General features: G+C 38.2%; 1 protein-coding gene across 6 annotated transcripts in view; it reads left to right on the top strand.

The window, feature by feature from the left end:
* NR1H4 (nuclear receptor subfamily 1 group H member 4) overlaps positions 1 to 24201 on the top strand; it is a 42756-nt gene that overhangs the window by 13944 nt on the left and 4611 nt on the right. For 3 of the 6 annotated variants that reach the window (XM_074826965.1, XM_074826966.1, XM_074826964.1), the window contains 6 exons: positions 3969 to 4331; positions 10395 to 10547; positions 14154 to 14287; positions 14568 to 14666; positions 15754 to 15853; positions 17335 to 17481. In XM_074826965.1, the coding sequence (XP_074683066.1) occupies positions 3969 to 4331; positions 10395 to 10547; positions 14154 to 14287; positions 14568 to 14666; positions 15754 to 15853; positions 17335 to 17481 (996 nt within the window). Of the gene's footprint in view, positions 1 to 2373; positions 2553 to 3968; positions 4332 to 10394; positions 10548 to 14153; positions 14288 to 14567; positions 14667 to 15753; positions 15854 to 17334; positions 17482 to 24201 lie in introns of all 6 variants that reach the window. The other 3 variants (XM_074826968.1, XM_074826967.1, XM_074826969.1) reach the window with 3 other exon arrangements.

The following is a 24201-nucleotide window of genomic DNA, read 5'->3' as shown; positions in this document are numbered from 1 at the left end:
GATGTGACCCCAAAAATAGTCTCCCTGTGACCACCTGGGACACACCGAGCCTGTGCTGAACCGGACCATGCCTACCATCACATGACACCATGCCCATCATGCATATGCATGAAGTTTCTTGGAACTGGGCAAAGATCTTGGGACTTGGACTGTAGAAAAATGGTATCATCAGAAGCTAGGGAGGGACCCCCACCACCAAGACACCAAGAATCAAGAGGACCAATGGGATGCTGCTGGATCCACAGATGGTGATATCTTTCTCTGTCTCTCTCTCTCCTCCTTTCTTTCTCTTTAATGAATTATAACTAGATCCAAGTAAAAATGTGTAGCATGGCACCTGTTTATCCAGTTAAATTATCCAGTTAAGTAGTTGCCATTGAGTTATTCTATCTAACCACTTGTATTTTGTATTAATAAATTGTTAAACTGGTTGGCTGATGTTGTTTCACCTCAATTCAGTCCAATGGTATCTTGAACTTGGTTGTAGCTCCCAAGGGGAGGAGGCTCTGCTAAACGGCTCCTTTTGGGCTGCAACAGAAGCCTCGTGCATGCAGAGGGCTGGGGAACACAGACCATCCTTTTTGGATCAGGTCATAGAAATACTTTGTCCCAATAATTTCAAGGCATCCAGTTTCTATTTTGACATCATCATTTGTTTCAATTTTTTAAGATAATGTTTCGGAGTAAAAGGATGTTTCAAAGAAAAAAATGAAACAGTTTCATTTTGAAATCATCTTTATGGAACACCTCCACAGTTTTAAACAATTGTTTTTAGGAATCATTTTAGATCACTAATGCTTTGGAGCACACCATTTCTTGCAGTGTTTCATTCTAGGCTCATTGATGATTTTGTGGGGAGAAAAAAGAATTTGACAACTGTTTTTTGTTCTCCTCTGGATGGAGAATGGTGTCTCACTGAGTCAGCCCAAGTTGGCTGACTTCTAAGGATGAAATACAGATACCCACCAAGCCCTTCAAATAGGTCTACTTAAAAAAACAACCAAATAAACAAGAAAAAACCCCCACCTTTAAGCTAAAGTGTGAAAACCCACATAGTTACAACCCAATTATCTTTAAAAATCAGTCTGGTCTCCATAACTAGTATCTGAGCACTTCCCAGGGTTTTATCTGTAAACCTGTTTTACAGGAAACTGTTCTCTCAGTCTCTTTCAACCCTGACTGTTCTTCCCTTTCCTTTCTGTTGCTCTGAGCACAGACTCAGTTGAGCCTAGTTGTTTAACTATGTGCCTGACACAGAAGGAAAAAGGAGATACAGGCTGATTGGTTTTTTTCCCCCATTTAACTTCATATATTATGACTCAGATTTTTTTTTGTTTCCTTCAGGAGCAGAATTCATGATGGTGAACATTTTTCTAAATATATCTGTAACTCAAATGGATCTACAGTGGTTTAAATAAACACCCAACATTGTCTCAGGATGTACTGCAGTTCTTTAGTAGTCCTGAGTTTTTTAACAAGCCCCATTTTTTTTTTTTTTTTGCTGTGGAAGGAGTGTTGCCTTCTCTTCGTGCTCTTTCAGAGGCCCAAGCAGTTCAGGAGGCTGGTATAGAGCTATTGTGGAATTTCCTGTGAATGGCATAAAAAAAATCAACAGTTTCTTCCTTTTCATTTTGGGATGGTCCCACTTTCCTTTAGCAAACTCAATCAACTAAGTAATTACTAACTATCAAATGATAACTTACATCTCCATGGTGAACAGAGTCCTTTCCAAAGAGAGACTGAATGATTTATGTGATGATTGTGTATCTCAGAATTAACACCAGTTTTTGTACTAAAGTACCTTGACCATTCTTAATGAGCAGCAGTCTCAAGAAGTGGTAAATGTAATTAAAGACAAACCACTCATCAAACCTATACCGAACAATAAAGGTCAGCTTCAAATCATTGCTGTCCTCACCTTTCACATGTTTTGTCACTGCTGCAGCTGGCAGCTATCAGTGACAGTTTGTATTTGATGCATGAAGCTGTAACTTCATCTCCAGGCTCTTCCATAGAGTTCCCAGCTGCCTGTATTTTGTCTCAGGTCTCTGTGTATCTATGCTGTGTTTATTTAAAGGGCATAAACTTGGGTTTGGGAAGTGCCTTCTACTATTCTGCTTCCGCTAGTGTAGTACTCAGGGCCCTGGTCTTTTCTGGAGCAACTAAATGCAACCATAATTAAACTAAACAAAGTAATAATAATATATACTAAAAATAATTATATATTATAAATAGATAAAGATAGATATATTTATATATGAAATATGTATTGTAAAATATTGTTATTAACAATAATATTGATATAATAATACCTAATAAATAATAATAAATGGTAACATTATTCTCATTTGGGTTTGTGTCACATTTTTCCAGATGTACATCTTGCTGCTTATTCTTGAACTGGGACCTCAGCATTTGCTGTTGGCAAAGATGTGCTGTGGACAATTCAGCAATCACACAAATCCAAAACACTTGTATGGCTTCTGCAGCACTGTAAAGTAGGAAGGGCAGAAGGCTGCAGAGCAAGAGCATGAGACCTTGAAGGTGAAAAAGTAGGTGAAATGAAAAGGTTGGTTTCTGGCACTAATTGAAGTGAGACAAAGGAGAGGGAAGAATCCCCTACTATAGATTTTAATTATTGTTGTCATTACAGATATTCCCTCTTCTTAACTGTTAGCATTTCTTTATTGTTTCTGATTCCTCAGAAGTGAAGGAGACTTGCCAGGGAACTGACTTTATGTCAGCAAAAATGTTTTTGGAGTGCTTCTGAAGCACTGTTAAGTAACGGTCACCAATGAACATCAATCTATGATTTCTTTGTAAATACTGCTGTTGATTCCAATAAAAGTGGGACTCAGCATCTTCCTGGAAATATGCATTATTTTGCTCAGATTCTCTTCTTAGAACTAGTGAAGGAATTGTGTCAGTGCTTCATGAAACAGAAAGATGTGGCTTTCTCCAACAGAAAATATGAAGTAGTTTGCACATAACTTCTAAATTACTCTTTTCAGCTGTTTGACATGGGCTTAATTTGGATTACATCATCCAGGGACTGCTAGATGTTGTTGTAGTACAGAAAAAAATGAGACTTAAGTTGTTTGCATTTTTAAACATGCAAATGGGCAAAATTAAGGTAGCCTCCAGATACTGTGTTGATCCCAATTGGAAGGGTTGCCATTCCTGGTACCACAGCCAGGTTTGTTTTTGGCTCAGAGGTCAACAGTACTGGTTTACAGAAGTGCTTCATATGCAAACCACACAACCGCACTGAGTGGCACAGGCTTGTAGGGGCTGGGCACCAGGCTGCAGAGGCTGGCTGGGCAGACACTGAGGCTGGATGGTGAGAAGGTTGCATTTCATGACTTATATTAGGAATATCTTCCCTGTTTCATTATGGTAACTTCACTTTCCCCTTTCAGGCTCTTCTTGAAGGTTTATTTCATGTTTTTAGTCTTCTAATTAAGCCTCACTCTTGTCATCTTTCCCCAGTGCAGTTTTTCCCTGTCATGACATCTTAATTCAGAATTAAATAGAAATTAACATGATGTTTGAGTCTTGATCTAACTTTCACTAATGCCATAGGATTTCTGGCTTTTTTTGGATTTCTTTTCTTCTGCTGTGAGACCTAACTCAGGTTGTTAGCTTCACTGTGGTGTAGATTACTCTTTCTTGTAAACTGAACATTTATATGATTAGTTGCACAGTATCTTTCAAGATATTTTTACGTAAGTGCCAATGCTGGACATTTCCACCAATAATAAAGGAGTGGCTGAGAATGGTTAAGTTACTTTTAAAATATCTTGCAATGTATTTGTGTAGGACCAGAACCACAGCCAATCTGAGCTCAGATAATGCAATCTTTATGATTATGCCTTGTTTTTGAGATGGATGTCTGGAAGTGAAAACTTCTCTCATAACTGCCATTTCATGGCAGTAATACAAACCGGTTTTGCATTATTATTTTTCAGGTGTCCTTTCAGAGCCAATGAGTTCTCCAGTGCAAGAGGCAGATGTGTCACCTTACACACAGTACAACAGTGTGCCACTTCCCCAAGTTCAGCCTCAGATTTCATCACCATCTTATTACTCCAACCTAGGCTTCTACCCTCCACAGCATGAGGAATGGTATTCCCCTGGGATGTACGAGCTCAGGAGAATACCTTCAGAGACCTTTTTCACAAGGGAAACAGAGATAATGGATATCCCTGCAGTCAAAAAGCCTAGACTGGGTCACTCCACGGGCAGAGTGAAAGGAGAAGAGCTCTGTGTAGTTTGCGGTGACAAAGCCTCTGGGTACCACTACAATGCTCTTACTTGTGAAGGATGCAAAGGTAGGATGAAATCAATTACGGAATACAATTCAGCAAATAAGCACAGTGGTTTCTGAATATTCTTTTTCTTCCCTGTTAACTCTATCTGAGTCATTAAGCATTTTAGAGATTTACATCTGGATCTGGTGTACACTATTCTGTATTTTCCCCAAGACAGTTTGGCAGTGTCTTCCACCATTGTCCTGTGATTATAGAGCACCATTGGCCAACCTACAGCTCTTGAGCCATCATTATCTCTTGGTAAACTGAAGAACAGCTTCCCTGTAGGGGTCTGGCAGCCTGGCTCTGCTGTCTTGGAGGCTGCTCATGCTGATCTCTGCCTGTGGGAGGAACCAAACCCATGGAGGCTCCTGGGAGTTCAATGCTAGGCTGGCCTAGAAATCAGCTGCAAACCCAGACCAAATGTCTCCTTTTGGGTGCATTGAAAGGAAGGGAAAGCTGTCAGCTCCCACCTGCAGGCTGTTCCCAGAGAATCTCTTTCCGCCAGCTCCCAAAGGATATGGTGGGTGTCTTCAGGTTTGTGAAATGAAAGGATTTCTAAGTCTAGATTTTCTTCTAGAGGTAGCCCCTATCCCTAGGGAGGGAGCTTCTTCAGGAAACAGATGGTATCTATAGGATAAATATCTTGTTTCTTAGGAGAATAGTATTCACAAGTTGGTGTCAAGATAAATGGGATATAGAAAATCATTGCCATTATTGGAATCATGATTGCCAGATATTTTAGCAGAGAGGGACAAAAGCTTATGCTGATGGAATAACTATTGATAACATCTTTATTGATGATCTAGACGAGGGGATCGAGGGCACCCTCAGTAAGTTTGCAGATGACACCAAGTCGGGTGGGAGTGTTGATCTGCTCGAGGGTAGGGAGGCTCTGCAGAGAGATCTGGACAGGCTGGAGCGATGGGCTAAGGCCAACTGTATGAGTTTCAATAAGGCCAAATGGCAGGTTCTGCACTTTGGCCACAACAACCCCCAGCAGCGCTACAGGCTTGGGGAGGAGTGGCTGGAGAGCTGCCAGTCAGAGAGGGACCTGGGGGTGTTGATTGACAGCCAGCTGAACAGGAGCCAGCAGTGTGCCCAGGTGGCCAAGAAGGCCAATGGCATCCTGGCTTGTATCAGAAATAGCGTGACCAGCAGGGACAGGGAAGTGATCTTACCCCTGTACTCGGCACTGGTGAGGCCGCACCTTGATGATTGTGTTCAGTTTTGGGCCCCTCACTACAAAAAGGACATTGAATTACTCAAGCGTGTCCAGAGAAGGGCAACGAAGCTGGTGAAGGGTCTGGAGCACAGGTCATATGAGGAGCGGCTGAGGGAACTGGGGTTGTTTAGTCTGGAGAAGAGGAGGCTGAGGGGAGACCTCATCGCCCTCTACAACTACCTGAAAGGAGGTTGCAGAGAGCTGGGGATGAGTCTCTTTAATGAAGTAACAAGTGATAGCACAAGAGGTATAAAGAAAAATAATGCCCCTAATTTTCATTATATTCTGTGAATAAACATTTAATTAAAATTTCTATTCTATGCATAAAGGCTAAAGCATGGACATTACTGAAGCACTAAAATATCTTAATGTGGAGCTCACTGTCACTGAGAGTGGTCTTTGAACTAATTTGGGGGTTTTGCTTTATCTGTTTCAAATCCACTTCTGAGGGTACAACAGACCACACTCTAAACATGAATACAGTCAAGGGTCATTTAGTATCTCTCAATAACTCCAATAAAGAAGAGATTAATTTCTTTCTGCTCTCAGTGTGAATAGTCTCAAAGTCAAAACATATGAATTTACTCATATGAATGCTGTCATTATAAAACAGATTAAACTCAATTTTAATATGAAGATTTGAAGTAAGGATACATTTACTCTGTTAGTAAGCTATTCCTACTGTTTATTAACTTCATTATTAAATGTCTTAGCCATTTTTCAGACTTACTATTACAAAGTATGAAATTTGTAAAGAATGTTTCTAGGAGAGAGGGTAAAACCACCAGGTAAATACACAGACTAAAACCCATGGTGAATGGAAATAAGTGTTCATCTCTCCACTGATTCAGTTTGAATCACTCTAACCATGATTTTACTGCTTTATTGGGATAATTTATTTATGTTTTTGTTCTCTTTCGTGACTGCAACATCAATTACAAAGAATAGTACCCTTGATCAAACATAGTAAAAGCGGAATAATTTAAAGATAATGCATTTTGTTTCTACAATAAACTTTAGAGGTGGTTAAAGTACCAGCTGATTCAGTAAAAAGATGTGCTGAGGTTGGTAATTCTGTTTGACAAGGTGAAGAGGATACTATGTTTTTTAAACCTCTGATCATTCCTGTGTATCTGTGGAATTTTTCACACGGGTATACTTACCCTCAAAGCATGGTGACCAAAATTGGGCTTGGTACTTCAGTTGTGCTCTTATTAGTACAGTAGAACTATCTCATGTGTCTCGCATTCAAGTATGACATTAGCCATTCTTTTTGGCAACTGTTAATTCATGCTGAGTGTGTGTTCAAAATATGCAGATCCCTTTCTGCAGGACTGGTTCTCACCTTGCAGCACTCCTGCTCCATTGATGCCATGGACATTCTTATTCAAAGTGGGAGGCTTTGCACATATTTTTATGGGATTCAATCCTCTGTGATGAATATGTTAATATTTTTTTTCATTCTTTTTTTGGGTAATGCATTCAGCAATGCCCTCCATTCTTTTTGTTTTTCTTTCTTGGGCAGAAGGAACAATATTTAGATCTTATTTATCATCCCTCATGAGAATATTAATCTAAAGATCTGGACAAGACTCTACACTTCTATATATATTTTTTAATACATTACCATCCATTAACAAATAAATATTATTTCATTAATATTTTACATATTATGCAAAAGCAGATTAAACAGAACATTTACTTTCATACAATATACACTTCAGAAAATGCTGCCTTGATTAACAATAATAGCATCACTGTTGTGGTTCATAAAGAATAAGGCAGTTCAGGCATTGTTACAGTATAGGGACCAATATACCATCCTTTAAAGTCTGCTGCTGTAGAGGGCATTTCTGAGACAAATTTTGCAGACAGACATCAAACACTTTTTGGTATAGCCTCAGCCTGTATAGTGATACTGGGTTTTAAGGGCCATTTTCAGATGTTACAGAACAAGTGTGACATAGTATCACATTTGTTCAATGAAGCCACAGAGTAAGTTATGCTGAGAGAAAAACTAGTTGTGAACTCCCTCTGCGCAGCTTGGCAGTGTGTTGATAATGCTTGATGTCTCTCACACCAGAGAATACTTCTTGCAAAGAAGGGTCCCACTTTAATCTTCTCCTCAGACTAACACCCACCACGTGGGCATGGCGGGAAGGAATGCCGGAGCATGTCTTGATAGTCTCACAGAGAGGAGTAGGCGCTTTGTTAGCAATTGTGAACTTCAAATACTTTTAAATTGAAAAACCCAACACAGTTGGCCATCAGGATGGCAAACAGATATTTACAAAGGTTTCATCTACACTTTTAACATCTGTTCTCCTTCAACTTTCATAATTTCCATAAGAAAAATCAGCATCAGTAACACTAGAGCAACTCTAGCCATAATTAATCATATTCATGACAAGCTAAGAGAACAAAGCAAATTCAACATTTCCAGCCAACATGAGCTTTTTGTAATTTGGCAAGATCGGATAAAAGACTGTGCCAGAAAACCCTTCAGCTTTTGAGGCTACCCCTTCATTAGTTTAACAGATGCCATTTGTGATTTACCTCTGAATTTTTGTAAAACTCCTCCTGGTACAGAAGGTCATACATAAAATATTTTAGGCAGTTTAAGTTCATTTTGAATTATTAGTGAATAATATATGTAGAAATTCCATTCATACCAAAAAGCTAATTTCAAAATTAATTATGAAGAAGTCTGTTCAAGAAGACAATGATTCAAGTCACTTCGTGATAAAACTGAAGCAAGAGTAAGGTTAAAACTACTTTTTGCCAGAAAAATTATTTCACTTTTCATTTCATATCTTTTCACTTTTTCAAAAACTTTGTTATCTAAAGAAAATATTTGATTGCTTGAATCTTGTTGGTTCCTAGCTTTTGTATCCATATTGTTGCATTCTTCTTTCACATTCTTACATACTTTGAAAAATTCATTTACTAAAGTTCTTTTTCTTTGCTCCTCCATGAAAAAACAAATGCATACCTTGTGGGTAGGGCAAGTGATAAAGTCATCAATCAGACTTAGAATGTCATAAATATTTGTGCAGAGATTTTCAATGTTTACTACTAATTAATATGCCATTATTGGCAAATATGAATTACAGGATTTAAATTTAACAAATAAAATTAATAAATGATGTAAAGCAGATGCAGTTGCTTTTAACTGACACTGAGAACCTACAGCTTAAATCCAAGCCTTTTTCTCCCTTCCCTCATCAGTAAATGGTAATGTAATAAACACCATGTGAATGATGAATAAAAATAATGCCTGGGGCTGCTGGATGTTCTAAGTAATCTGCATTTCAAAAGAGACTGATGCCAATCAACTGTATTTATCTGAAAAGCAGCCAATAAAACAGCATGGAAGAGATATCAAGCAGGAATTACAGCAGATTCAGAGAAATGCCAGATTTTTTGTGACCAGATAGTGGAATTGTTTTACTGGTAGCTACACATTGGTGCTTGGAAGAGATTACGAAACTATAAAAACATGGGCCAAAGCTGGGAAATTGTCATCTGACAACGGCAAAATCATCACATCATCTGTTATCTCACCTAGATTCAGCAGGACAGTATCTTAGCTGAATGCATTCTGAAAACACACAGACAAATCCTGCAATGGACAAAATTCAGATTCACATCTGAGTTTGCCCTGTGCTTTGAGTATGGGAGACTGGATCTTATCTGGTGCCTCCCTCAGTGCATCAAAGTGCCAGGTTGGAAAACGATGGTTTTATTGTGCCAGCCAGTGGTGATAAGAAAGCTTTGTGAATATCTCTGCTTCATGTAAATTTACACAGAGCTCTAGTTTGAAGTGCACTATAAATCAGTGATGTGCTAGCAGAAGCTCCCAGGAGTCTATTTCAGAAACCTGCCCTCAGATGCAGAGAAGAACTGATTCCCTCTATAGCTGATGCTAAATAGTCTCTGCCATATGAAGGACAGTCTAAAAAGATTATGATGTGAGTCACACTAAAAATTCAGGACACATTCAAGTCATCACTGGTGGCAAAGACTTTTGTTTTCTGATGACTCTTTTATTCAATTACATTTAATATCTTGAGCACTCCACATTTTACCCACAATGCCAGTCTCAGAGGTGTGCTAGGCAGCAGCCAAGTAAGAGATTTGGACAGGCTGAGGAAAGGTTCTCTCAATTTCTTGGATCAGTTGCTGTTTGCAGTTACCACAGTGCAATTTTGGAGTGAATCCAGTGGCGATACCAGTAGAACTGCCTGCGCAGGTGAAATTAGGTGACTACTAAACTTGTCAGATGGACAGCATTTAGTGAATGAGGCTGGAGTGTATTGTAAACAGGCCACATGTACAATAGGCAAATATGATGCAGCTTCCTTATTAAACCTGGGGAAGAACAAGCAGACTAGTATGTGGATCTGCAGCTCACAGGAGCTGAGGGAATGGTGATGAGTTACTCAACTCTCTTGCTGCACATCCTGTACCTCAAGAGGCTTAACAGACTCGTAATTTTTTCACTGGCTATTTGTGTGGTATTACCCTACAGCTCTAGTGCTGGTGCTCAACCTGCTTCTGGCAGGTTTCAGACTTGGGTCTGAATTTTTACAACATTCACAGTTCCAGAACCCTACTTTGGGCTAATGTCTAATGTTTGGACCCATGATTTATCATGTTGATTAATTAAATTATATGACTTTGATACTGTTGCCAATACAAATATCAAGAATATAGTCATCCAAGCACTGAAAGAAACTTGCAGTGCAGCAGAACACGTGTCATTCAGAAAACCTAATGGAGATGTAGATGTTCTTCAACTTGATTACTTTGCTTCTTTGAGTGTTTTCTTTTATCTATGTCACTACTGTGTTGTGCAGGGTTCTTCAGAAGAAGCATCACAAAAAATGCAGTATACAAGTGTAAAAATGGAGGCAACTGTGAGATGGACATGTACATGAGGAGAAAATGCCAGGAGTGCCGTCTAAGGAAATGCAAGCAAATGGGCATGTTGGCTGAATGTATGTATACAGGTATTTGCATCATATAGTCAGAGTGTGCCTCAAATTCTGTATTTGTTTACTTAGGCTGGTTTTAATGATAAAGCTATAAAAGATGTCATCTTTAATGCACAGGTGGAAGGTGCATTAAAGATGATGCCGTGCCTATGCATCAAATCCTGTTGAAAAAGACAAATGCACTTAGAAGCACTGGGATTTAGTTGGTGGTCAGAGACACAAGGGTGTAAGAGCTGAGCAAATGGTGAAGGAAGGGCTGCCTTGCACTAGACGACAGACATTAGCCTTCTTGAGCAAGAAGAAAAAGCAGTCAGGGGAAGCATGTCTATGGGAGACTTCCCAGGAGCGAGGAGTTTGCAGTGTTATGGAAGCCAGAGAAGGAAAGTCCTGGTGCTTCTCTTTGCTACTCTTTCTGGGGCTCTCCCTGTCAAGCTCTTGCTAGCCAAGTCCAAATTTTGGCATTTAAACAATGCCATTTTCAAGAAAAGAGGACTGCTGCTAGCAGGAAGTTTCTGTGGACTTGCCAAGTGTATGTTCCCAGACCTCACCCAGCAATCAGGCAAGGCCTGCTAAGGGCTAGCCCTTTTTTATAGTCTCATTAGCTCTTCTCATGGCACTATAGATTTTCCTGCCTTGCATATAGGCACATAGGTAGAACCATCTCCAGAAATGAAGCTGAAGGACTTTAATAATGTTTCATATTAAAGCGAATATTCTGTTCAGACTGACAGCTTATACACTTAATTTAGCTTCACATTGGATAACTTAGAACAACAGGGATGTTGGAGAGCAACTTTAAACACATTTAAAATTCCATTTTGAGTAAAATGTTGGCCAATCCATTACTTTTGCAAGCTTGTTCCTGAAAACTGCAAAAATCTGCTCTTCTGCCTTCCATGAACAGGGCTACAATTTATTTTTCTTGACGGTTCCAACCATTTTAGCATACACGTATGTGTGAAACCAATTTAGGTTCATACAGGAAATTAATCTACTTGGAATTTTTAATATAATTCCATCCCTCAATCTGATCAGAAGATGCTATATTAACTGTTGGTTTTGTGAGAAACAATAAGCTCCATCGATATTTGGAATGCATTGCCAGCATAATGTAATTAATCTTGCATTCTGCAAATTGAACAGGCTACAAAGATCCTGAGATATGACATATTCTTGTGCAATATGTAAATATACGAGCAGACAGCACCACTGTGATGACAGCACTCAATGTGTCCCTAAGTGTCAGAGGAAAATAACTCCCCTGTGGTGCTGATCCGAGATCCATTGTTCCAAAATTTTGAGGGTTCAAAATAGCCTGAGTGACTCAGTACGACAAAGAAACAACCCATCACTGAAAAAAATAGGTCAATGTAAATAATACTGACTGGGCCCACATGAAACTTTTAAACTGGCCTATCATTTTCACAAACTGGCATATGTGAAATAAAAGCCAGCGAGTGCCACTGCCACCTGATTCTCTCTCTGGAATGGAAACACTGGGTATCTTGTGTTGCTCATGACTTAACCATAAGCATGCTCTAATGCACTGCAGTGAGGATGTTTGGCAAGGTACCATTTAATGGCTTTTAAGTAGGAGTGTGCTGTATAATTGCTTTTAGTTCAAGGTGATCCAGGACAGTAAAACATGAAGCTTCTAGTAGTATAGAGCATTTATTTGAAAAAAAAATGGCTAGGAAATAAAAGGTTACCTTGAACTTTGTTTCACTTACTCATTTTGTAGGATTGTAATTACAAGGTCTGTGGCTTCTTTTTTCGCACTGAACAAGGAGGTAAAGTCTTACAAATATTTATGGCACAGATACTCAACAATCCTACTCCTGCCCTTTATACAGAAACCACACACAGTCCAAAATTACTAACCATCCATTTCAGTCATTTGCTGATATTTTGATATAAACTGCAAGTTTCTTGGGTGAAATGTCTACCTAGGGAAGACCCAGGTTCTGCCACTCTTCCTGGAAGATAATACCCATTGAAACCTAGCTATCTCTGAGGTAAAAAGTGAAGTCCTGTCTCTCACATGAGTTTTCCAGCTGATGTAAATGGCGACAGAATAAGATGTTAAGGTGCTACTTAGTAGCAGAAGCATGAGAAAATTTTGTCTTACTGCCTAAGGCAAATGTAAACCAAATTTTCCTTGGGAAGGTAGTAGACCAGATTCTAACCTGGTGGAAAACAGTACAAGCCCATTAACACCACCAAAGGATGCACTGAATAATTTAGAAAAAGAAATCTATGATGCTGTGTGGCAGCACAAATTACATGGCTCGATACCAATTATTATCTCTATCATTCCTATTCCCGCCTTTCAAGGTATTATTTGCAGGTCTTATTCTAATCATGTAAATTTCCTCTTTTCTCAGCGGTTCAGGTAGGTTATTTTATATAGTGCTTAAACAGGAAATTAAAAACATTCACAACGAAATTCACTGTTTTCATGGTATCTTCCTCCACCATCATATACTCACTGAATGAGCTTCTTTTCCTGCTCTGCATTTTCAAAGGTGAAGAATGGGAAGGATACTTGAAAGAAGCTCAAAAACAAAAAAAAAAAAAAAAAAAAAGGGAGAAAAAAGAAAAAGAAGTCCTATGCTGATAGGTTTATTTTTAGATTAATACTTAGCTGTTTACTTTTTCATTTGTACTTTCTGGCTGTCTTCCACAGGTTGTGTAGGGTACCTACTGTCCCTGTCTTTAGTTAGCACAAGCAAATTTCTAGTTTTTATGACATCCACTTAAGGATGCTCCCTGGTTCAAGGTACTGAAATTGTAGTCTAGAACAAAAAAACCCCACAAATGCAAAAATCCTTTCATTAGGGCAAGTGAAAAGCTATAGTAAAACCAAGGCTTTATTCAGTCCTCTAATACAATGAAATGCAAAATAGCAAGACCAGCTGGGTAACATTTTGAATAAATACATTTTAAAGGTATATTTGCCAGCCTGAGTTACTTCTGAGCCTACATTTTCAGCTGTTGGTCTATCTGTATAGTGACACTGTAATGGCTAAAGCCCTGGAGTCCTCTCTTCTCAGGGCTTTCTGTGAGAAGATTCTGCACTACAGCCATAATATTGCTTAAAGGTTATTGAAAACATCCAGTGTCCTTTGTGTAAGAACAGCTGCACCTCGATTACTGTTTCGGATCAGATGAGGACACTTCTGATGACAGCCTTCCAATTTTTCCCATTTATTGTGGTTTGGTTCAGGTCTTGGAGCACATGAAGGGGTTTTCTTTTGGATGAAACTAAACCAAAGACACACTTCAGCACACTCCCATCACTAATGGGTTTTCTGTCTATAAAACCAGATTAGAGCTGGTCCAAAGCAAGTCTCCTGACATGCACACTGTGTGGATGCTGGCTCACCAGAACTCACTGTTTTGCTCTGCAGATGGGCTCTTGCTGGGCTAGGCTACTCATTAGTGTGTACTTACTATGTCTCATTAGACTCACATCCAAAGATAATGGCACATTCAAGAAATGATCTGAACAGGTAAGTGGGTTTGTTAGTGTAAAGGGTGTTCATGGGCATGTTTATGGACCTATTCAGTGCCTGTGGCATATATAAATCCAATTGCTATCTGTTGTATTATGTGTTCTAGGTCTGTTAACAGAAATACAATGCAAGTCAAAAAGGCTACGGAAAAATGTGAAACAGCCCTCAGATCAGACAGTCAGTGAAGATAATGAAGGCCATGACATGAAACAAGTGACATCTACAACTAAAATATATAGGGTAAGAAAATTCTTGTAATAGTTTATACAGCAGTGGTGATGTTTGAGCTGAATGTGGCTAGTACAGTGAATATAGAATACTCACAAACTCTCTGGACCTGTCTGTATTAATTAAAACTCCATCTCCCACCAAGTCAAGGAAATAGCTTGAGTATAGAAGTAGTTCTGATATTTTTAGTCAAAACTCAGTAAAGCATCTATAAAACCCATACAATATTTTTTCTGTGATAGATGATTTCTATGACTGCACTTCATGATGGGCTTTTTTTTTGCCAGTATAGGAGAAAGTAGAATTTACCCCAGAACAGCAGAACCTTCTTGATTACATCATGGATTCATACAGTAAACAACAAATACCACAGGAGGTGTCAAAAAAACTAGTAAGTGCATTGATTAATTCATTTTGAGATGCGGATAATGAAGCTGAGGATTACACAGCAGAAAATATTGGTACTCAGCATAAGTAGGTGTAGTAAGTAGCAGAGCAAACTATGGGTAAAAGCTTACAGTTAAAACATGCTATAAGTGGGGCACAATCTCTTCCATTCAGTCAACAGTTAGACCACATCTTTATTTACCAAACTTAAATGCTAAGAAAAAGCTTTCAACTCTGGAAATACACTTTTATGCTCAAATCTAACCTTTGCTGACTGGAGCTCTGTTTTTTGCACTGTCAGTATGGCAGTGATTTGAGTTGGACTTGCAGCCAAGCTTCCTTTCCATAAAGACACCAGCCTGGAAGCTTGATAATATTTCATTTTTTTTAACACAAATTCCAAACATTTTCCAGGTTTGAATTTTTCTTTCATCCCCTCTTCTTTCCTTTTCCTCTCTACTTTCTAAAGGTTCAGTTTTCCCTTTAACTGCTCCCAGTTTTCATGGTAGGATGGTAAAGTTTGGGAAACACGGAGAAGAGGAAAAAAAGGGTTTAAAAGAGGGGTTTTTTTTTACTAAACTGTCATGTTCAATCTTAAGAAAAAAACCCCAACAAACCAAAACGACCACAGAAAATAATTTCCTAAGTCATTAATTTTGAAAACGAAAAGGAAGACACTTGCAGGGGGAGGATTGAATAACCCGTAACTAACTTGTGGAACTTATTTCCATGGGAAGTTGAGGAGGTCAAAACCAAAAATATATTAAAAAAGGAAATAGACAAATTCATGAATAACAAGGCTTTTGGTTAAATGTTATGATACACATAGAACTTCTAACTCAGGAAGTGCCTAAATCATTGATTGCTAGACATGACATTGGAAGTGAGACACATATTCCAGAGGAAAGGACACTGTCTACTTCTTTTACTTCTTACATTGCCTTCCAAAATAACCTTTTTTTGACAACCATTGGAGACAAATTACAATGTTAGATGGACCTGTTGCCTGATCCACTCTAATAATTCTTGTATTTTATGCTCTTAAATGTGAAGTGACAATGAATATTAACAGATTTTGTTTGGTTTAACAGTTACATGAGGAATTCAGTGCTGAAGGAAATTTTCTGATTTTAACAGAAATGGCTACCAGTCATGTGCAGGTTCTCGTGGAATTCACTAAAAAACTACCAGGTATATCCAGTATCTTGGAGCAAATTTTGTTATTGCAAAATTTACATGCCTTTCAGTTGCCATTTGGTGATTGTTGTGTACAGTTTGAAGACTATACAAAAATGCCACCTTCTCTAACACATATGCATTCTTCAGGAACTGTCTAAAGAGGAATAATATGTTGAATAATTCAAACTCTGCCACTCTGAGATGTGGCAGTCTTTACCTATTGACAAACAAAATGCTCAGAGGAGGGGTTGTATCTCCAGAGAGATTTTATTTTCATATATCACTGCAGTGACAAATAGTCTGCTTCTAAATTACCACTAACACTTGCCAGACTCTGCTTCACTCTCTTTGCTGCTTTCTAGCAAAGTCTCTAGGTCATGACATCCACTGAATTGTGATTCCTAAACAAGAACTTTCCCTGGTTGGTGGCACCAATATTTATGGTCTTTGCGTGGTGTGTTATGGACAGCACTGAAAACCTGAGTTTATCATTAGTATTTTTTTTAACTCCCAAGTAGCTGTTACCTCAAGAGTGAACAATGGGCATGGTACAGGTTACTTGTAGTTAAGGAAGGTGCATTGTAATGCTTAGCTGTATGAAAACATTATTTTCCTGGTACTCCCATCATATCATCCCTTCCTCTGTGTGTCATAGTCTTGCTTCAAAGACTAGCACTGCAGTTGTAACTATATTTTTCATGCTAACTGGGATACTGGCTCACAGGAAATGAATAAAGGAGGAGCTTCATAACTGAATAATCTACTATTTTCAGTGTTGACTTAGAGTACATCTGGCAGGATTTATCGCTTCATTGTCTACTTTATCTTTTACTGTGCTTTCTCACAGAATCAGGGTATAAGGTGGGTACCTGCATTGGCAAGTACAAGGAAAATTTCCCATGATCTTCAGCTCCCTGTTCTTCGTATTCACACAAGTCACCAAATTTCTCCTGATTTCTTCAGTGGGTTTTAGAGTCTTTCCCCTCCAAAAAGAGAAATGCATATTTAAAACACAGTAGGAAGCCTCTATGTGATATTATATTAGTCCGAAGGCAAGGTGAAATATTTAAAATTAGATGCTTCAAATGCTGATTTTTGCCATCAGAGCATGGAAAGGGCTGAAAGCAGCATGGCAGTGGGAGAGTCATACAGAGAGCTTGGGTGGAAATATGTCAGAAGATGTTAGGGAGCAGCATCAGGCTAGACAAAATCCCTACTCTTGGTTGTTCTACGCCAGTAGATTTTGCTTATCTTGTTCCTTTTAAAGTACCATGAACACTGAAACACAAGTCTAATGTTCATGAACTTCAGTGAGGTCCAAAATCTTTCATTTTCTGGAATCTGGGTTTCAATTTCCGCAGCACTTGGTAGCCCTACTTACATCAACATCAAGGTTACACAGATGTGTAGCATCTCATGTGCAAAAACTTCAAGGATAGAAAGTAGCCAGGACTTTTCTGTTGATGCCTTACTTATATCTAACATCTTCCCAGGCTTCCAAACCCTTGATCATGAAGATCAGATTGCTTTGCTGAAGGGCTCAGCAGTAGAAGCCATGTTCCTCCGTTCAGCTGAGATCTTTAGTAGGAAACTTCCTACAGGACATACCGTCCTTTTAGAAGAAAGAATTCGCAACAGTGGTAAGTATCTTGTTTAATGAGGTAAAAACAAACCACACCATTGCACTTCTGTGTCAGTATTTTGCCCTTGAAAAGCTAGTAAAATTGTTTATTAGCACTGAAACAGGTTTATCTGAATGTTGTTCTTTATATTAACTGGAACAAATCTAACTCAGCCTTCAGTCTAAAGGTCATAAGGTAAAGGTTTATTTATAAATACATTGCAAGTATTATGAATAATGCTATACCAAATAAACTCAGCACAAGTCTCAAATGATAAGCATGAAAGCAGATTAAGAAGAAATACCAGCATCTCAAATTAGTCACATAAAATAGCAATATTTATGTTTTCAAAGGCAATCACTATAAGGAGGAAAGAAAAAAAGATTTTAGGATGTTACTGGAGATGACTGAAGGGAACCACCTATTCTTAGGGTCAGCTTGGTAAAATCGAATCACACTGCACAAGGTGCACAGAAGAATATAAACATGACATGTTCACAGTATGTTTTCTGCTTCTGAAGGTCCATCAAAGGTTCATTGGCTATGATAAATTCTATTCATTCTAGACGTAAATCTTAACAATTATGAAAAGCCAAACAGGGCTGGATATTGTTTGTTCCTTAAAGAAGGCAAGGTCATGTTTTGCATTGTTTGGTATTCTTTGTGCTCCACTGATACAATACTCAATGAGTTGCCTTTTGCTGTATTGACCAGCAAACTTTATCCAACCTTCAGCTACCTATCATTCAAAATTCAAATGTGACAACAATTCTGAATCAAAGTCTGTCTATAGATTCTGGCTTCTGGCCTTCCTTTTTAATAGTCAGGAGAAGAGACAGGAGAACATTTAACCTCAATACTAGTCATAGAAAGCTTGAATTCAGTTCTGAAACAAAATCAGTAATGTGAAGGTACTACTGATGTATGCAAAATTAGGCCAATACTTTCGAAACCCTGAAAAGGAGTTAGGAAACTTAAGAATAACTAATTTGCTGAAGGTATGTATTTAGTTTACCTTAGCACATTCATTTCTAGGTTTATATTTTGCAATTTTTTATATTTCTTTCATTTTGATTTATTATAAGAGGCTATTGTTTGATGGACTGGAAATGGTGACTTCCAGAGTGATATGAATGGCTTCTGGCCCAGGTTCTGGAGGCAGAGAAGTATACCAAGAAGGCCAGAGATATTTCCTGGAAACTGTAATGTGTTGTTGTGGATCCAAATGTCTTCATTAAGAGATCTTTCTATCAGATTATAACCTAAATTTTTGATAAAAATAGGTCTTAGAGAAATGAATCCTTATGAATACATGGTTACTGAAAGCTTCTCTCCTCTAATCTATACAGCGAGTATTAACCTTTTTGTTCAAGGTGTCATCTGTTCATAAAAAATAGAAGCAGGAAATACCTTGATCCAGAACATTACATAAGCCATTATGTCATAACAATAATTTTTCCCTTACTCATAATTTTAAAATAGCCTCTTAATTCTTTGCAACTTCTGAGTCCAGATGAGATGCAATATTATGCTTTGCAAGTTTGTACTAGACTTAAAGATAGCATTTCATATCATAACATGACTAGCTGGAATATGACATTGTATCCTGCGGTAATATTTACCTGTCATGAAACAGATTTTAAAAAATAGCATTTTGTGTAGAAGAAAATTTCAAGACAAGTAACGATTTAAAATGTGGTATTATTTATTCCAAAGGAAGTTTTCCTGCAATTCTTTTTTTTGTGGAGAAAAAAACCCTCTAAAGTAAATTAAAAATTAGTTCTGGATCAGAAGAAAACCTGGGCTGAGTAGTTCCCAAGGAATGAAACACAATAATTTTTTTAGTGCGTATATATACACATATATATCTTATTTCTCTTGGAAAAGGCTCTCCAAAACATCTTCCCTCAAGCCAGGATCAAGTTGGGGACATACAAGGAAATACTGCAGCCAGAATTTCTCCCTCCCTATATTACAGGAGAATAATCCAGTTTACTTGCTGCTGGCTGCATTCTTTCCTTCTATTAACAGCCAGAATACAGGACAAAATACCCTTTTCCATGTGATTTCTTTCTCCGGTCTGTGCAAATTCAAGCCTACTTAAAAACATTTTCCTTGGCTGCACTTAATGGGGCTGTGACAGCAAACAACAAAAGCAGCTTGTAAATCTTTACATTTGTAGCAATTTTAACTTAATTGTTGTTGCCAATGCTCCTAGATGTCACTCAAAATTTTCAGAGTCTCGCATTTTGGACTGACATTGTTAAAGCCTATCTGTCAACCTGGCAATGTCCCTTCCATGAAAAGACTTAAATGTGTTTTTTAAATGCCCCTCTTCCTATGGTTTCAGTACTGGTAACTGCCTGTCACTTAGTGGTATCACTTCCTCTGCACTGAAAATGCAAGCAGATTGGTTTATAAGAGGAAGGACTTTTACTAGATAGGTTTGACTCTCCCATGTTTCCCAAGTGTATTTCTCAGTGTTCACTGAATTTTCAGAGGAATCATGTTCATCATCACACATGCTACCTGAGTTTTTTGGTTTGACTTTAAGAGCCTGCATTGGTGCAATTTTTCTGCACATTTTGTCTTAGTTTAGGATAAATTCCAGAATTACACATTTAGACAAATTGAATAATTTAAAATTGTTTAAAAATATCTACTACTGAAACAGCTTATTTTTGTGGTTTAAATCCTGGTAATTTTCAGGTGTCTTGCATTGAAACAAAATGAAAGGAAGGCATCCAAATTCTTCTGTTATCATTGCTTACGCACACAGCTTTCAAAAATACTGAATACACAGTTCACATCCCTGCATGTCATAGGACTCAACACCAGGGCTCTGGGTTGAATAATAGCTTGTACCAAATGTGATATTAGGGTAGAAACCTAAGCACCCTCTTCTAGCCTTAGACAGTAAGGACAAATGCTACTAAAAGCTGCAGTTGGCCATTATCATGTTCAAGAGGTAAGACGGGTCAGAAGAGATTAAACCGAAGTCAAAGAAGAAAACCCAAGAGAATTACACATAAAATTGAAGATAGGGACTTTGTTTTTTACATACATTTCACTGAAAACGAAGACTAAATGCAGCAAACTGAAACACCCTGCAAAGACCATAGAGAGCAGCAGAGGAAGTGCAATGAGTTAGGTGAGTTTAGAAATTAAATTTATAGGTAATGAATGAAGAAGAAGCATCAGGATTATTTATGGCTCCTAGTGAGATCCTAAACACTGTCAGGTCATCAGCCATAAATGACTGCTGCTAGTCAGAACGTCTGTCCACATATTTTTAAGTGCAGACAAATGTCTGAATGTCACATAAGTCCTATTGTCAAGCCTTGATGTCTGTATCCATAAAATCAGGGAGGGAGGTGGGGATCCTGCCTAAAAGTCACAAGCTGTCCAGATTTTTGTCACCTGCCACCATGTCCACTTTGAAGCTGCTCTCATCTATTAATATTTATGCCTTCCTTGGTCTGATTGTATGGAACGGATATTTTTTTTTTCCTGATAAAGAAGCCAGAGATCTGGTGGTGATGACCTTTGAGCGTTAGCAGCATTCATTTTTATTCTCATGCCAATGAGGTGTATTTTTATTTCTTAGATTGAGCATATTGCTCAAGTCCTGGTGTATTTCAATGCCTGCCTTTGTTTGTGCCCTGATGGTCTTTCTCCATAAGGTGTTATGGAAATTCTTTCATTAGCTGCTCCTGAGATTCTTAATCTCAGGATTAAGTTATGATGATCCTGAAATTCTTAATGAGAAATACAGACATTTTGTTTAATGTTAATGAGAGCTTGTGCCACTTACTCATCTTATTTGATACTTCACTATACATACACCACCTTGTGACTGATTGACTCATTTTGTGAAAGGCTGACATCCTAGTAATTTAATGCTTAGACTTTTTCTGTTATTTTGAAAGCAAATCCTCCCCATTACTAAGCAGTACAATATTTTTAAAAAACAGTGCTGAGATACTAAATATTTTCTCAGTCAGCATTTATAGCTTGTTTTCCTAAGGACGCTGGCTTTCAGTGGTCATGAAGAGACACAGATTTTTATTTCATCATTTTATCTACAGAGCAGTCCTACTAATTTCAGTATATGGGAATAAGATACTACCTGATATGGACAGAAATGGAAGAATCTGGACCCAAATTTTCAGTTGGCAGCAGGACACCTGACATTGTGAAATATACTGTTGTCTTCCTGGATGGGTTACAGGTGCTGAAGTACAACAAGATCCAAGGAAAAAAGAAACAGCCAGAATTTCAAAGCACTGGCAAGAGGCCACCTTTTGCCCTTGAATGTGGGATACAAAGTTCCATTGATTTGGACAAGAGACTCCTGCAACCAAAGGCAAAATTTGACACCAGAACAATGGATACCTAATCACTTCCATTGCCTTTGGCTTTTATTATTTGATTATTAGTACTGAGTAACAGTGGTGCTTGAAAACCCCATTGCGCTGTGGTTTGTGCAGAGAAACAAAATGAAATGATCTTCACTGCGAGTCCCAAGTGTCTAACCCTCCAAATAGTCATGTACATCCACATGGAAGGAGACTCTTACCATCCTGTGACTTGACCCAAAACTGGTGCACTGTCCAAAACATTTAGAAGTTTGAACCACCTTAAATTGAAGGCTATAGGAAAGAGCTTTTCTGTTCATATACAGTCCTGCACAATCTACCACACCGAGTTAGCCAGTGCCATGTTCCTAAGTTACAAATTAAATTGTTAAAAGTGTTTAAACGGTATCTACAGAGTTAATTTATACCCATGAAAACAAGAACAGATGTCAGGAGATCCAATGTCTTTTATTCTGCGTAAGTGTGCTTCTCCAGGCTAAAAACTTATTTAGATTCGACCTATAAAGACTAGCTCAAGGCAGTGCAGATGCTGCTGCTGTGTGCCAGACTGCACTTCTCTCCTGACTGCAGGCACCCAGGCCACTGCCAAAGGATGGTACATGGCAAAGTCATTTGTATCCTCCTTGCAAGTTTGGTTTGCTTGGTTTTGGGTTTTGTTTGTTTGTTTGTTTTTCTTTTTAATTAAGGTTTCTTTGCTTGCAATGATGGCTTCACAGTGGTCCTATTGATTGCTTTTGAGAAGATGGATTTTTGCTATCCTGATTGTGAGTTCTCCTTGGCACATGCTAACCTCTCATTTAAGTCGGCCATTTAACCTCTACAAATTATGTCATGTGCACATGCTCTGGTGTATCTTCTCTACTGGTTAGATTTTCCCCTTTTCAGCTTTCAACATCAATAGGGTGAACTTGGTCAGTGTTTAAAGAGCCACTGATGGATTTGAATAGCTTAGAAGGGATCACTCATAAGCAGAATGGAAAGCAGTTCTGGTAGATGAAACACTGTGAAAGATATAATTTTGCAAGTAATTATTTTATTTTCATAAAACAGCTACTAATATACCCTTCATTTCATAACCACTGGCACCTCCATGTTTATCAAGAAAAGATCTCTTTATCCATATGAATCACACAGTGCTAGTAGTTAATTAGAACTGACTCTCAAGCTTTCTTCTTGCAAGATTCTATTCACTTTTACTGAACAGCCAAAATAGAAGAGAGAATACTATCTCAAAAAGCTGGCAATACTGACTCGATATCACAGTAAAAACATCTATTCCAGGATTACCTTAACCAGGTAATTATTTATGTCCTGAAACTGCAAACCTTATGAAAGCAACAGTCATCTTACCTTCAGAGAGAAATCATAGGAACAAGACCCTAAAAAAGGTGAGGTCTGAAACAATGCTGTGTCTTGAGCTACAGATAGGAATGAAATTGTGCAATTAAGAGGTGCTGAATGAATAATGCTTATGGGTTTAAATCTGGTCCAGCCTAATGCTCAGTAAAGCTAGTATCTCCCATTGACTACACTGGGGTTTAACAGGCAGTTGTGCATTAACATAGCAAAATCAGTCAAATGAATTGCAGTATCTTCTACAGATGATAGACGTTAGAAATCTATGTAATTCAAAATGATGCACAATGCAACATGAAGGAGGAGCATGCCATAATGCTGCATGAAACAATATTTTTGAAACCTTTTTGGAAAAAAGTTAAGAAGGAGGCACCATTAACACTGACCAGGAAGCTCTGCCTAACTGACACAGTACTGCGCGGGGCTCTTGTCTGATCTAAATAAAGAGAGTTAGCTGGAGCTAACTTTTCTGTTCTCATTGAGGCCAGAAATATAACTTTATCTATTTGATTTTTTTTTCCCTCTTGGAGCATGATTTGTAACAATGACATTTGAAATCATATAATTCATTTCTCCTTTAGCCTTTCCACTTAGAAGCACCAAATCGCCTTTAATTCTTTTTCTGATTGGAATTGAAGTGACAACATCTTGTACAGTAGACAAGAAAAAAAAAGCAAGAATTACAAACATGTTTCCTGCTTTTTTGCTTCCTGGTGGAGTTTATTAAATCTAACTGAAGCATTTTCAATCACATTAGAAAACAGCCCCCTCTTGTGATGGAACAGCAGTTTCTGTAACATGTATATAGGATGATGAAGTAACAGAGAAACTCCAGCAGAGATGCATGAGGGTGAGACTAGTAATCAAGAAAAAATTCCATTATCCTGGTCTCAAAATTGCTCATTTTGCATCGTTTCATTCATAATTGTCTTGTGACATGTATCTGTTTAAAGATTGCAAAGTTCTGTTCTCTTTAGTAAAAGCAGTAAATCAGTTGCATTGC

The sequence above is a fragment of the Strix aluco genome, chromosome 5 (assembly GCF_031877795.1).
Source record: "Strix aluco isolate bStrAlu1 chromosome 5, bStrAlu1.hap1, whole genome shotgun sequence".
Lineage (NCBI taxonomy): Eukaryota > Metazoa > Chordata > Aves > Strigiformes > Strigidae > Strix > Strix aluco.
This window is presented reverse-complemented; position numbering and strand designations above follow the sequence as displayed.